General features: G+C 50.2%; 1 protein-coding gene across 1 annotated transcript in view; it reads left to right on the top strand.

The window, feature by feature from the left end:
* MYO1D (myosin ID) overlaps positions 1-14,086 on the top strand; it is a 70,686-nt gene that overhangs the window by 40,157 nt on the left and 16,443 nt on the right. The window contains exons 17-21 of the mRNA XM_048927053.1: positions 212-435; positions 1,582-1,726; positions 2,236-2,340; positions 8,056-8,169; positions 11,750-11,904. Coding sequence (XP_048783010.1) covers positions 212-435; positions 1,582-1,726; positions 2,236-2,340; positions 8,056-8,169; positions 11,750-11,904 — 743 coding nt within the window. The remainder of the gene's footprint in view (positions 1-211; positions 436-1,581; positions 1,727-2,235; positions 2,341-8,055; positions 8,170-11,749; positions 11,905-14,086) is intronic.

Genomic DNA, 14,086 nt, shown 5'->3' with positions numbered 1-14,086 from the left:
AAATGTCATGACGTGTCACTGTCCATCACACCAAGTCGCACAGTGCCAGGAGCAGCTCAGCCCACCCATGTTTTTCCAGCCCAATCCTATTGGCACGCCAAAATCTCGCTCTTTAAAGCTGATGACTGCTGTGCGTAGGGATGGAGAGGAATAAAGAGGCGTTTCCTTCCTTCCTTCTGACGCCGTCCTCTGTCCTCTCTGTGGCTCTCAGGTCTGGAGGGGCACCTTGGCTCGGCTCCGCTACAAGAGGACGAGGGCTGCCCTCACGATCCTCAGGCACTACCGCCGCTACAAGGTGAAGTCCTACATCCGCGAGGTCGCCCAGCGCTTCCGCAACGTCCGATCCATGAAGGATTATGGCAAGCATGTGCAGTGGCCCACGCCACCCAAAGTGCTGCACCAATTTGAAGAGGCGCTCCAGGCGATTTACCACAGGTACAAATGAGAACATGACTCTGTTCGGTCTAAGAGAGGACTGAACGGTTCATACTTGATCCGGAAAATCTGGGGAGATGACTGGAGGACATTAACTGGGCAGCAAAAATGAAGATGTTGGAGTCACAGGACAGTTATGGTTGGAAAAGACCACTGAGATCACCAAGTCCAACATCAACCCCTCCCCACGTAGTGGGCTCTGATACCCTGACCAGGCAAATAATTGTCCTGTTTCAGAGATTTGGTCACGATGGACACCACGCTTCCTTACTTAGTCCCAATTAAGACTTTCTAATCAATTCTGAAAGAAAAGAGCAGCTGGTGGTTGGCAGAAGGAGAGAGAAAAATGAATCTTTTAGAGTCCCTTGAGACTTTTGTAGTAAGTCAATACTACTATGAAGTAAATTAAACAACATACCGCTATCCACTGTATGCACTGTGTGGAAGAGTTGTTTTATACATTCATTGCAACCTCCTTAATGACCAAAAGCCAGTGACTTTTTTCTTTGGCAAGTCTTGCTATTGCAGACAGGAGGGGTGTCAAGAGCTCTGATTCCAGTTTGAAAAATGATATCTTCTGAAAGTTATGAACAAAGGAAATATTGGCTGGACGAGGCCTCTAGGGATCTGTAGGGCCATCTGCTTGAAGCAGAATACCACCAGCACTAGAGCAGGTTGGCCTTGTTTTTCTTCCCAGCTGTCTCTTGAATGCTGTCCATGACCTATTGGGTAGTGTCCTGCTTTCTGAATAAGCTCAATTATCATCATCACCAAATTTTAGTTGATAAAGACTTTTCACAGCGTTGGTCCTACAGAGCCAATGTTCTTGCTGAAGGCGGTGGAGTAACGAATGTTCTGGTCTGTCCTCTTTCATGTTACAGTTGGTTAGATTTCAATTGTAGGACCAAATTTGGCTGTAGAAAAGGAATGGTGTTTTAAATGAGCTAAAAAATGGGCTTGCAAAAACTGTATTGCCAACAGATCTATCAGTGCCAACAGTGCTATCAGTTCACTTCTGGGCACCAGAGGGATGTGGGGAAGCGTGCCAGCCAAATTTGGTAGGAGCTAAAGGTGATGTGTCATGTGAGCTGGAAACTTCAGGGCACTTGGTACAGATGTGAGGCTGACTCGAGCTTTATATGGCAGGTGGAGAGCAGGGGAACTCATCCGGAGCATCCCTCCAAAGGACCTACCTCAGCTGCGGGCCAAGGTTGCTGCCATGGAGGTGCTGAAGGGTCACCGAGCAGATCTGGGGCTGCAGAGAGCGTGGGAGGGGGATTACATCGCACTGGTGAGCACACAGAGGAACCGATGGAGGTCAGAGGGGTCTGGGGCTCAGGAAACCAAAAGGGTGGAAATTTGGGAACGTGGCTGTTGGTTTCTTGGAAGGGAGAGCACTGCAGGTTAATTTTCCAGAACATACCAAGCCTGGTTTGAGTGAGCATCCCAAACAGCATTAAAGGGTGGTGAGCAACGCCATCAGCTGGCTCATCAAATGGCCAGACGTGGGAGGGAGGTTGGTGTAAGGCTGAAATGCAGCGGGACGCTAAAAGCAGCACTAAATGGAAAGGAACAAAGACATTATCTCGAGGCAACTTGCAATACTTTCTACTCTGTCCTTCCTCCAAGCGTTTTGTTTTGTTCAGGCTCCCTCTGAAAGCACGTAAAACTCTGCTGCTCTCCAGAGGGGTGGGAGGAAGCTTCTGATGAGGTGGTGCAGCTGCAGTCCTGCCCTGACGCCGTGCAGTTGCTGTCCCCAGTGAGCACAAAGAGTGACAAGCCCCATCTTTGCTCTTGCAGAGGCCGGATCACCCTCAGAGCACAGGCGCCTTCCTCCCTGTTGCCACCGAGCTGAAACGGAAAGACAAATACATGAATGTTCTCTTCTCGTGTCACGTCCGCAAGGTGAGCTGGGTGGGGATGCTTTGGGGCTGGGTGGCATTGTGTGATGCCAACGGAGGGATGGCAGGACTGCAGATACCTCTACAGATGCCCTCCTAAGTAGTCCCGTGTTAATTGACTGCTGTTAATCGGCTGTGATTTTTGGTGGATCCGCAGCTCAGAACCTATTGCACCAAAGGGTGCTTGGAGGGACCTCTTTGTTGCAGAGGAATGAATGAAGTCACTTGATTCTGTGTAGCTGGCTTGGATCTGAGAGCAGAATTCTGCCTCTTTGGCAGGAAAGCCTTAAAAACTCATCAGAAAAAAACATACTTGGATTTTTCTGGTGTGTGCAGTGCTACTGTGATGTACAGAGTCTTCCTAAGGTCTGCTATGGGTGGTTTCTGACGATGCTGTTTGAGTGTCTATCAGGAGAGAATATTTTGAGCTTTATGAACCCATCAGACACAAACCTTCTGATGGCCACTGATGCTGGATGCTCTCCAGAAGCCACGGATCTGTGCTGTTTGCACACAGTGGACGCGGGGGATTGGCCTCCCCTTGCCAGACGTGTATTGGGGATTCTGCAAGTACCTTCAATAGCAACAGCATTCATTTTGCAGTGAGTAATGTCCACTTTGTAATGGAACTTCTTTCCTCGTGGCAATGATGTTTATAAACAGAAGGTGATTGCTGTACATAGAAGCAGAAATCTCTTCTTGCTTCCCACTATTTCAGCAGAGGAGCCCATTGTTTCAACACTCTCTTTTTGAAAGTTGCTAATTAAATGAGTGATTTGAGTGAGTATTGGGTTGTAGTGCCAGGACCGGGAGAGTCTCAGACCTCACCTGTACAGCCTTGGAAGCACTTTGTGTAGAATCTGATGGAGATACTGAAGAATTTCACCTTACATTTTTGTTCGTTTGGGCTGAAAACAAAGAAATTCCCGTTGCAGTTGGTTTAATAAACCAGATCCAAATGATTGCTGTTTCTACTTAAAACTGGAATAACTGTAAAAATACAACATTCAGTTCTTAATGACGTGATAGTTATTTTTAATAGGAAAGAAATTGTCGTTTTTAATGGGGGTAGAGTGATGGTGAGGGAAATTACTCAGCACCTATGTAACACATGCAGCCTGCTGTGGGAGTTCAGTGCTGCTCACTGTTATGCAACGTTTAAGCTTTTAAGTACTTAGGTTTTTGTCACTTCTGAGTCAGCTTTAAGGGACAGCCTCCTGCATGGGCAGCTGAGAGAGGTTTCTGACACACGGATCCTTTCCTTCTCCTTTCCAGTGGTTGCAGCGCAGCTCTGAGCGCCTGTTCCTGGCGCTGCCCTCATGCCTGGCGCTGCGGTTTCATTCCTAGGGATCTGCCCTAGAACAAACAGATGTGTTTGGTGACAGCACAGCGCGTCAGGGAAGTGTTGGCCTTGAGGAAACCAGGAGCGCCTCCTCCTTCGTGAGGGAGGTGGGGATGGTGGGGAGGGGTGGGGGTTGGACTTGGTGATCTGGGAGGTCTTTTCCAACCTTAAGGATCCGATGGTTCCCAAACAAATGGATGAAGTAATTTCGTGCTTGCTGCTCAGGACAGCTCTGTAGGATCCTTGATGACATACGTGAGGCCGTTTCAGAGTATCTCTACGTTTAAACCCAAAAGCAGTGAGCAGTGGGTGTGATAACTGCTCCAACGAACCATTTGTCTGCCTTCCCTCTTGGGTGAAGAAAAAATGTCCAAGGCCTAAAGTCAACCAGAGAGAGGAGCAAATAGCCCTGAACTTTGAAAGCCAACAAGACAAAGATTTGACATTTCAAGATCTGCCATCGAGATCTTTCCAAACAATGCACCCAGGGAATCTAAATTAAATGTGAGCCTCGGATTTGCCAACTAAGCAAGGGGAAAAATTGTAGCCTGTAGCCGTGGTTGGAGTAGACAAACAGTGCTGACTTTCACCTCCAGTGTCAGGTGTCTGATTCTCAGAACTCTCCGGTAATTGCAGTCTAATGCTCTTCTTTCTTTGAAAAGAAATGACATTAAGAGGATAAACACAGAGCAGCTTGAATAGGCACCAGTTAAGCCTAGAGTTCACGTATTTAAAAATGTTGATGTGAAGAGCGTATCGCTGTGAGCTGCAGGATGTTTGCGAAGCAGTGACTTCTCGGAGGCGGTTTTTTTTAGCTGCTGATTGACGTTCTGGAGAAGTCAGGAAGGCAAAAGCAACTCGCAGCAGCTCTGAAGTATCGATAACTGCTTGGGTGTGCGGGGTCTTAATTCTGACAGCTTGATACGAATAGCAGCGATGAATCTGCTTGGGCCAAGGCTTTGTAGCTCTTTTTATAGAGCGCCTGCGAAGAAGCTTTGACGTTGTGTGATGGAAGTGTGTGTGTTTGCGTTCTGGCACTGGGTACAGGTGGGAGCAGGTCATTTTCCTGTGGAAAAATACATCTTTTGCTGAGTGTGGTGGTGCTCTTTATTTTTCAGCTTTTTTTTGCCTCGGGAAACCAAATGCATATTTCATGCGTGCTGCCAGATTTTGTTTTATCACCTAGGAAACAACAATTCCTCCTATTTTTAGGACACGTCTTTTCTTCCTGTTGCTCTTGTCGTTTGTGGCACTGCTCTCCCTCGAGAGCTCCATCTCCAAAGCCGCTGCTCTCAGCCCTGGGGCGACCTGGAAAACTTGTTTGAAGGTTTTCTGCTGTAGGCTGGACCTTCATTTTTCTCTATCAGCTGAAGGAAGCTAAGGAAGCTAAATTAAGTCTGATTCCCGTTTGGATCAACGGGGATATAAATAAAAGAAGCCCAGAAGGTGCAGAGAACACAGTGCTAGGAAGGGCATGATCAGTATCTGAGAACACAAGGGCTGTCTCCACTCCTACAAAACCAGAGAACAGTGGCATTTGCAATTGCGCTGGCATGTGGCTGCATCTCTTCTGTGCGTGCTTCCCCACGTGGCACTGAGGGCACAGCACCAGCTGGTTACATTGGTGTGTCACAGGTGCAAAACCACCTCAAGGTGCTGACAACTGGAAGAAAAGAAGGTTATCAGGAGTAGTCAGCACAGGTTCACCAGGGGGAGATTGTGCTCGACCAACCTGGTGGCCTTCTATGCTGTTGTCTCTGGCTGGGTGGATGGGGGCAGAGCAGTGGATGTAGTCTACCTTGATTTCAGCAAGGCATTTGATACTGTCCCCCACAACATCCTTATAACAAGTGTGGGATAGATGAGTGGACAGTGAGGTGGGTTGAGAACTGGCTGACTGGCAGAGCACAGAGGGTCGTTGTTGGTGGTGCAGAGTCCGGTTGGAGGCCTGTAACCAGCGCTGTTCCTCAGGGCTCAGTGCTGGGTCCGGTCTTGTTCAACATCTTCATCAATGACCTTGATGAGGGGATAACGGCCACCCTCAGCAAGTTTGTGATGATACGAAGTTGGGAGGTTTGGTTGGCAGCCTGAAGGCCGTGCTGCCATTCAGCAACACCTGGACAGGCTGAGAGCTGGGCAGAAAAAAACCGGATGAGGTTTAACAGAAGCAAGTGTAGAGTCTTGCATCTGGGGAGGAATAATTGCATGCACCGGTACAGGTTGGGGATGAGGTGCTGGAGGGGAGCTCTGCGGAGAGGGACCTGGGTGTCCTGGTGGACGGCAGGTCGGCCATGAGCCAGCAGTGTGCCCTTGTGGCCAAAAAGGCCAATGGCATCCTGGGGTGCATTAAAAAGAGCGTGGCCAGCAGGTCGAGGGAGGTGATCCTCCCCCTCTACTCTGCCCTGCTGAGGCCTCATCTGGAGCACTGCGTCCAGTTCTGGGCTCCCCAGTACAAAACAGACAGGGAGCTCTTGGAAAGAGTCCAGCGGAGGGCCACAAAGATGGCGAGGGGCCTGGAGCATCTCTGCTATGGAGAAAGGCTGAGTGAACTGGGTCTGTTCAGCCTTGAGAAGAGAAGGCTGAGAGGGGACCTGATCCAGGTCTATCAGTATCTGAGGTGTGGGGGACAGAATGGCGAGGCCGGACTCTTTTCAGTGGTGAGTGGAGACAGGACAAGGGGAAACGGCCAGAAACTGCAGCATAGGAAGTTGTGCACCAATGTGCAAAGGAACTGCTGTACAGTGAGGTGAGGAGCACTGGAACAGGCTGCCAGGGAGGTGGTGGAGTCTCCTTCTCTGGAGATGTTCAGGACCTGCCTGGATGCCGACCTGTGCGACCTGCTATAGGAACTGCTTTGGCAGGGGGTTGGACTCGATGAGCTCTGGAGGTCCCTTCCAACCCCTACAGTTCTGTGATTCTGTGACAGGCTGTGTCACCATCCCTGGGGTGTTCTGTGCCAATGTGGCATTGAGGGATGAGGTCAGTGGACAGGGTGGGGGTGGCTTGGGGTTGGACCTGGGGATCTCAGAGGTATTTCCCAACCTTAATGTTCTGTGATTCCAAGAGCAGACGTGGTGGGACGAGCTGGGATTGGACAGGAGCATCTCAGTGGTCTTCTCCAACCTTTATGATTCTGTGATCTGATGTCTGTGTGAGGTGGATCACCGCCTGAGGAAGCCCTGTTTGACCTCCAGGCCATGCAGCTGTCCTGTAGGCTGCACCACCAAACCGTGGTGTGAGTGTGACAGCTCAGAGATCAACAGCTCTGCTTTCACCCTGCTTTCTCTTTTGCTTTTGCAAAGACTTTACCTGGGGACTGTTTAGCACTCAGCCTCCCAAAGAGTTTATTCTCCTTTTGTGTAATATTTCCTTCATGAATTAATTGTAATGCTAGAGAGAGAGATGTGTTTCCTCAGTGAAAACCCTACTGGTAGAGCCTAATGGCACCAGTGGTCTGGAAGAGTGGTGAGCTGCAGGGGGATGGGGGGATTTCACAGAATCATGGGATGGCTTAGATTGGAAGAGGCTGTAAGGATCATAAAACCATGGGATCATGGGATGTTGGGATTGGAAAGGATCTTAAAGACCACAGAACCATGGAATCCTTAGTTTGGGTTGGGTTGGGTTGGGTTGGGTTGAGTTGGGTTGGGGGGACCGTAAGGGTCGTAGAACCATGGAATAATTGGGTTGAGTTGAGTAGGATGGGTTGGAAGGGACCTTAAAGGTCATCTGTGTCCAACCCCCAGTTTATGAGATCTGTGTAAAAAGAGCAAACAAATAAAGAATCTTAGAATGGATTGGGTTGGAAGGGAGCTCAGAGGCTTGACCCCAGGGTATCAAACACTGCTCTCAGGAGAATATCGTTTTGTTATTAATTTATTAACTGTTCCCATGAGGTGTGGAACCAGCAGTTGACTGGTATTGCTAGATTTTCCCCACATCAGGTGTTGTGAAGGTACAGGGTTTGTATCTTGTAGCCTTATGAATTAACTTCGTAACAAACAGTTTCGTATCTTTGCAGTAATTTTCCAGAGGTGCTGCTGTGGCATTTGGCAGCACTTCTGGTGATTTCATTGGTTGGGTACTGGAGGGATGCTGTTGCTGTTGACGGATAGCAAAAATAAACACAAATTCAGAGCAGCAGAGTACCTGGGATGAAGAGAAAGAACGCAGTTCCCGTTGTAATTAATCCTTTGCTGGATGTAGGTCTTGCTTGTCCCAGCTGCTCTCACAGTGCCCATTTCCCTGGGTATGAAATGGCTTTAACCTCCCCTTTTCACTCCTCCAGGTCAACCTGTTCAAGACCTGTGTGAATGTTCTGTGTTTGCTGCTGCCAGGTTTTTATTGAGCACGTGGCTGAAAGCTGCTTCTTTACAGGTCAACCGCTTCAGTAAGGTGGAGGACAGAGCAATCTTCATCACCGACAGGCACCTTTATAAGATGGACCCCACGAAGCAGTACAAAGTGATGAAGACCATCCCCCTCTACAACGTGAGTTACAGACAGTATCACAGTCACTGGCAGAGCTCCTGCAGCTCCATGTTCCTCTCCATAGAATGGAGAAGGAGGATGGAAAAAGACACATTCTTCTCTTCCTTCTGCTCTTTTGTTATTTGTGCTTGGCCCCGTCGGGGTCTGGCATTTCACAGCAGCTTGAGACACGATTTCTCTGTCTCTGGGGCTTCGTTTGATCCCGAATGTTGTTGGAATTGATTTATATATATTTGTTCACGTTTAATGTAAGCAGCATTTAGCTGCCAGTCACAGAGCAGCAGATTATCACTGGGAGGAAGGGGGGAAGGGAGAAAAGCTCCTCTTAGAGCGTGGATTCAACCTGTTTGTTTCCGTCAGCCTGAGGTAATGCTGCTGTGATTATCTCCACCCTACAGAACCTGGCTGCACTGCTTGCAGATGTCCTACACAAATTGGTTGCGATGTTTGCATTTGAAGGAACAATAAACCCAACGGTCCCCCATGGCTAAAAAATGGGCTTAGAGGAGCAGTGAAACCTAATCTGCGAATGTGGAGGAGTGATGAGCTGAGATGGCATCCAAACGTTGGGTTGATTGGTCCCTTGCCAGCGTCCTTGCTGGTTACCCTCCTGACCCAGCACAGTGTGGGTAGCTGCTGCTGCCTTGCCCTCCGTCCTTGCAGGTGTTGCAGCAAAGCAGTCCCACGACGACTCTTGTTTTGCACAGACATTGCTGCCACTGTGCAGCAACTGCAGGTCATTCCTGAGCTGACGCGGTGCTGTGCTGACATTATCTCTTAATTGCGCCAAACCAAGTTGTCAGCAGGCTGCATTTAGCAATCTCAATGACTCTTGCTTGTGCTAACAAACTTGTTAAACGCACAGCAGACGCTTTAAAGGTGGAGGGATGTCTTCAAAGGATCAAGGTGAGCTCAGACCAGCTGGGATTTTATGCATCACAGACTTACATTTCCATAGATAGGAATCAGCTTTATTCACAGCTCTGCAATGATTCCCTTTGGGCTGAACAATGGACGCGAGCCGAGCCATTGCCGCCGAGTGCTTTGTAGGGGAAGTGGCTCCTAAGGACCCACGCAGGGGTCAGGGCCGGATTCCAGCGCGGTAAATGCTGGAGCCGCGCATCTCTGCTCTGCTGGCGTGGAAACAGGAGAAGATCTGTGCACGCTGGGGTGGCACCGTGGTGCGGGCACTGACTGCAGCCACCACAGCTGCCCCTATGGGAAGAACAAGTGTTTGAACCAGTGCGAGAGCAAGCGGGTAATGATCAGAGCAGCGCTCACGGACGGGGCGTGCAGGCAGGGCCGACCGCAAGGGCCGTGGCCGGGGGGAGGTGGGCGCCTTCGGCGGGGCGCAGCGAGGGGAGCGCGGTGAGAGCCGGGCTGTGCTGCCAGCGGGTCCGAAGCGCCCTGCGAACGCGGCGCTGCTCGGCCGCTGTTTCCATGGAAATCTCAGCGGAGACATCAGCTGATGTCTGCTGCTCCCATCGCTTGGTGTCAGCGCTGCGTCCCCCACCTCCTTCGGCTGTGGTTTCAGTGCGGCCCTTCGTGTGATTCCCGCTTGCTTTTCACGTTCTGCGTTCTCTTCGTTTGTGCATGAAGGGAATTGAAGGTGACTGAGAAGCAGGGAGGATCTCAGGGCTGCGGCGCTGCGTGTCGAAAGCGGAGCCCCGCAGCTGCTGGGGATGCTTCAGCTCTCCAGGCGGAGCTAATATTAGCGCTTGTAAATGCCCAGTTAAGCACGTTCTCTAAAACGATCTCTTTTGTATTATTTTCACTTGTTCAGTCTTTTGAGGGGGAGGGACGGGGTGAAACCGGGCAGTTATGGGCTCTTGGACTTGTGACAAAGCCCTGTTGAATAATTAATGCTTCGGTCGGCTTTTCAGATTCAGACTTCAGTTGTTCGTGGCTCCTCTCTGCACACAGTGCGGCCGCGGTGGCGCGAGTCCCCCCGTGCTCCCGAGATGTCATTAAAGCACACCCATTAATTGTAAGGGACACCGTAAAGCCCAGCAGCTGTCGATGCCTGTGCAGAGGCGTGGAATTATTTCGCAGCCCCAAAATAGTGTCAGTGGGAAAGAATAAACCCCACCTGTGTTGGGTATGCGCAGCTGGGAGCAGGAGGTCTGCAGGTCGGATGGTGCTCAGCTGCTTTCCAGTGCAGGCAGTGGGGGTTCATGGAGGCCTTTTCTCCTTTAGAAAGGGAATGGTGACGTTTTGAGTTCCAAAATGGTGCATCAGTGTCTCCTGCTCATAGCAGTGGTTTCCTCTGCCCGCATCGCACAGCTCAAAGGAGTTGTGTCCCCCCTGGGAGCACACAGAGATCTGCTCTGCCATCTTCGTGTGCATCAGCTCCTCCTCCTTCCTGTGGGAACCGAATGCTGTTTCTGCATTAGAACAAGATGAGAATGTTCGTAATTTCATGGCCTCTGCTACCCTTTGGGTCCTTTATTAGAGCTGATAGCTCTTTTCAGGGGTCTTTCTACTTCACTGGGGTTCTCTGGTAGTTTTCATTACTCATTCTTTAGATAATCCTTCCCCAACAGCACATGCTCCCTATGTAAGTAATACATGCACACCTCCGGAGGTTAGCAGATGGAGGAAGCTGTGAGCACAAAGGCTGCAGCTCCTGTCTGTCCAGCCATCTGAAACACTTCTGGGCCTTCAGCTGAAGGCAAGCGAGATGGAACAAATGCCTGCACAAATCAGAAACCCCTCGATGTTCGAAAATGGCTGAGTTTTGGTGCTGGACAGACAGGACCTGAGCAACAGGGAATTAAAGGGGGAGAAGCGAAATAATTAACAACATACATATGTAAGGTAGCAACAAGTTACCTATAACCAGCATGAAAATAGCGTTAGGCTTTGTGCAGGGCTATCCTGCTGTAATTAAAAGGACAAGTGGTGATATGCCTTAGGGAGGGCCTGAGGAAGGTTTTGAGGAAGGTCTGGCAGCCCCCCCACCTTTGTTTAACAAAGAATTGGAAGAAAATCACCACATCAATACGACAAGAAGGGCACTGAGATGCCTTGGGAACAGCAGGATGGCTGCTGGCTGGCACCAGATAGCACAGCAATTAGCGCATGTAAACCTTGATGAGATTGTGAACCTGGGTGCCTGCAATGGGGAAACGGGAGGGGGGGAGGCAGGGGGGAAGCAAGGTACAGAAGCTGTCGCTGCGGCCTTAGGGTGCTGTTTGTGGGATGCCCATCTGAGAAGATCTGCTTTCATCAGAGATGCCATCCTGACAAATTATTTGGATATTTCCAACACTTCTTCCTCCCTCCGTTCTCCCTCTTCTCCCTTTTTCTTGCCCCACTTTGGTAATGCACTTGCCTCTTGGCTTTTGTTTTTGTATGTTTTCTTTCCCTACAAAACAAAACAACCAGCAGCCGATTTTTTACCTTTTTATCTTCAGCTGGGAGGAGCACGGAGAGCAGGAGAGCTGGAGAGCTGGAGAGCCATTCCCTTTGGCCCTGCTCTCGGTGTAGAGGCAGAAACAAAGAGGCAGCGCGAGGAAGGAGGCAGAGTGGCAGCAGTGAATGACCTCCATCAGTTTGATGTTGTTCTCACTCTTTGCAGTTGGTCGGGTTGAGCGTCTCCAATGGGAAGGACCAGCTGGTGGTTTTCCACACGAAGGACAACAAGGATCTCATCGTCTGCCTGTTCAGCAAAGAGCCGTCCAACGACAGCAGGGTTGGGGAGCTGGTGGGCGTCCTGGCCAGCCACTTCAAGAGGTCGGTGCTGCACACTCACTATAGCCAGATCCAAACTCACCACGAATTCCTGGTGGTGTCACCCCTGATTCTTTATCCGTGTTCCTTCACTGCTGCTGGGATACCAGAGCTTTCATTCCTTGTGTTTTTGAGACTACGCTTTGTTTGCCCCTTCTGTCTCTATATGTGTCCATTAGAGCACGGATATTTGGGGACAGATACCACTGAACGTGCATTTTAAGTGTGTCGACTCAAACAGCACTTTAAGGTCAAGCTCTTAACGCCTAGAACTAAAACGCAGCTCTTCCTTCCTCAGATTGTTTCCCCTGCCCCCAGTGTCAGTGGATGATTTAGTGCTTGAGCTGTAAGGCGGCACCTGGTTCCCTGCAGATCACCTTGCAAAATGTGCTTTAGTGGTGGGCAGAGCCCTGCAGTGGTTGCTGTGCGTGGAGCTCCAGGAGGTCGAGCTGAACGTTTGGAACTGCCCAAAAGCTGCACAGCACTCACTGCACTGCAGTGCAGAATTAACCCTCTAGACACAGCGTGGTGTGAGCAGTGGACAGGCCCACAGGGTTGAGCTCTTGCTCCTGCAGAGCAGATTTGTGTGAGATTCGGTGCTGATCAGCATCACCTGCAGCACTGGTTCTTGTGTTTCTCAATATCTGTTCCAATTATCACCTGCTAAGAGGAGTCTTTGTGGGTAAATGTTCTTATAGAGCTGTGGTGGAAGGGTGGTGAGAGTGAATTTAGGTTGTTAGCTTCCTAAAAGCCACTTTTTCTCTGATGTCTGATAGAGGTTTTGGGTTTAACAGCAATGTGCAGGAGCAGCTCCCATTTAATTTCCCAAATACCTGAACCACGCTGTCCCTCATCAAAGCAATATCTGCAAATCAAAAGAAAAGTGACAAAGTTCACGTGCTCACAAAATCCCACTGGTGGATGGGATTCGCTGACCTGCTGCTCGGGAGCCACTTTGGGAATTCCTCAAGAAATAGGATCTGCAGTCACTGTGTGGTGCTGCCAGGTTCCTCTGCATCCAGCAGGGAGTCTTGGGGCAGCGCAATGGCTGTGGGGACCTCCAAGGGGACTCGGAGCTGCCCTACACTGTGCTATGGGGCGGCTTCCTGGGGGACAGCAGCTCTTCTTTAGGATCCTCTCTGAGTGTGGTTGCAGCCATCCTTGATAGCACTGTGCGAGGTGTTAGCAGTGTTAAAAGAGCAGTCAAAGCAATCCCTGCAGAATTCCAGCAGCAAATCACTCGCCTAAGGATAATTTTATATTTCCTGTTGCACGCTGAGACCCGTCAGCCTATTTTAATCATTAGTGCACTCTGGATTAATTGTCTTTAGTGCTGGCTGCTTAAATGGGCTTCCCTAGAGCACTGCAAAGCTATTGACATCAGCAGTTCATGAAAGGGGCGACAGGTCAGGGCTGTGGTCCCCTGGTGGTTGGGCATCCTGAGCACGGCACACCTTGAGGAAGGTGACAGCTTTCCTCATCAGCTGCATTCAGAGCTGTTTCTGCTCCATGGCGGCGTTCTGGGATGTCTGAAAGGTTGAGCAGCGAGGTTGGGTTGTTTGTAGGTTTGGTGGGGAGCAGCTGAGGGCTGTTTGTGGGTTGGGTGCTTTGGTGATTTTGGTTGGTTGGGTCGATGGAAGGCAGCGCCCTGCGAACAGCCATCTGCTGTCAGTTGTGTTGGGGTAGAGATGGGCTTTTGTACATTTCTTGATGCTATCCATTGAAAACAACAAAAAACAGACAAAAACCAAAGAGATTCAACGTGTTGTAAGAGAAGAGGAACCCAAAGAAGAGCCCAGGCTGGGATTTGGAAGCGCACAGATGGTGGTGTGCACTTAGGCCATGGTTCTCTGCACAAAAGGAGTGTGACAGCTGTGCTGCCACATCAGTCCGTCCCTGGAGCTGGGGGCACACGGTGCTGCTCGTGCTGTGCTGGCAGTGGGTGGAGGAGCACTCTGTAGCTGGGATTTCCATCCAAACTGGGCTTTCTGCAGGCTGGATGTGATCAAAAGGAGCTGAGGGCTGCTTCAGCAAAGCAAACTGCTTCTGAATCGCTGCTGCACACGATTTATCCTTTGTCAGCAGTGCCAGCCAACCCATGTTCAGCTCCCATTCAGCCGTGCCAGTGGCTGACACCATTGTTGGGGCGGCTGCAGGCTGACAAAGGAGCAGACTTTATTCACAG

This window comes from Lagopus muta, chromosome 25 (genome assembly GCF_023343835.1).
Source record: "Lagopus muta isolate bLagMut1 chromosome 25, bLagMut1 primary, whole genome shotgun sequence".
Classification (NCBI taxonomy): domain Eukaryota; kingdom Metazoa; phylum Chordata; class Aves; order Galliformes; family Phasianidae; genus Lagopus; species Lagopus muta.
The sequence above is the reverse complement of the archived record's forward strand: the minus strand, read 5'-3'. Positions and strand labels throughout refer to the sequence as shown.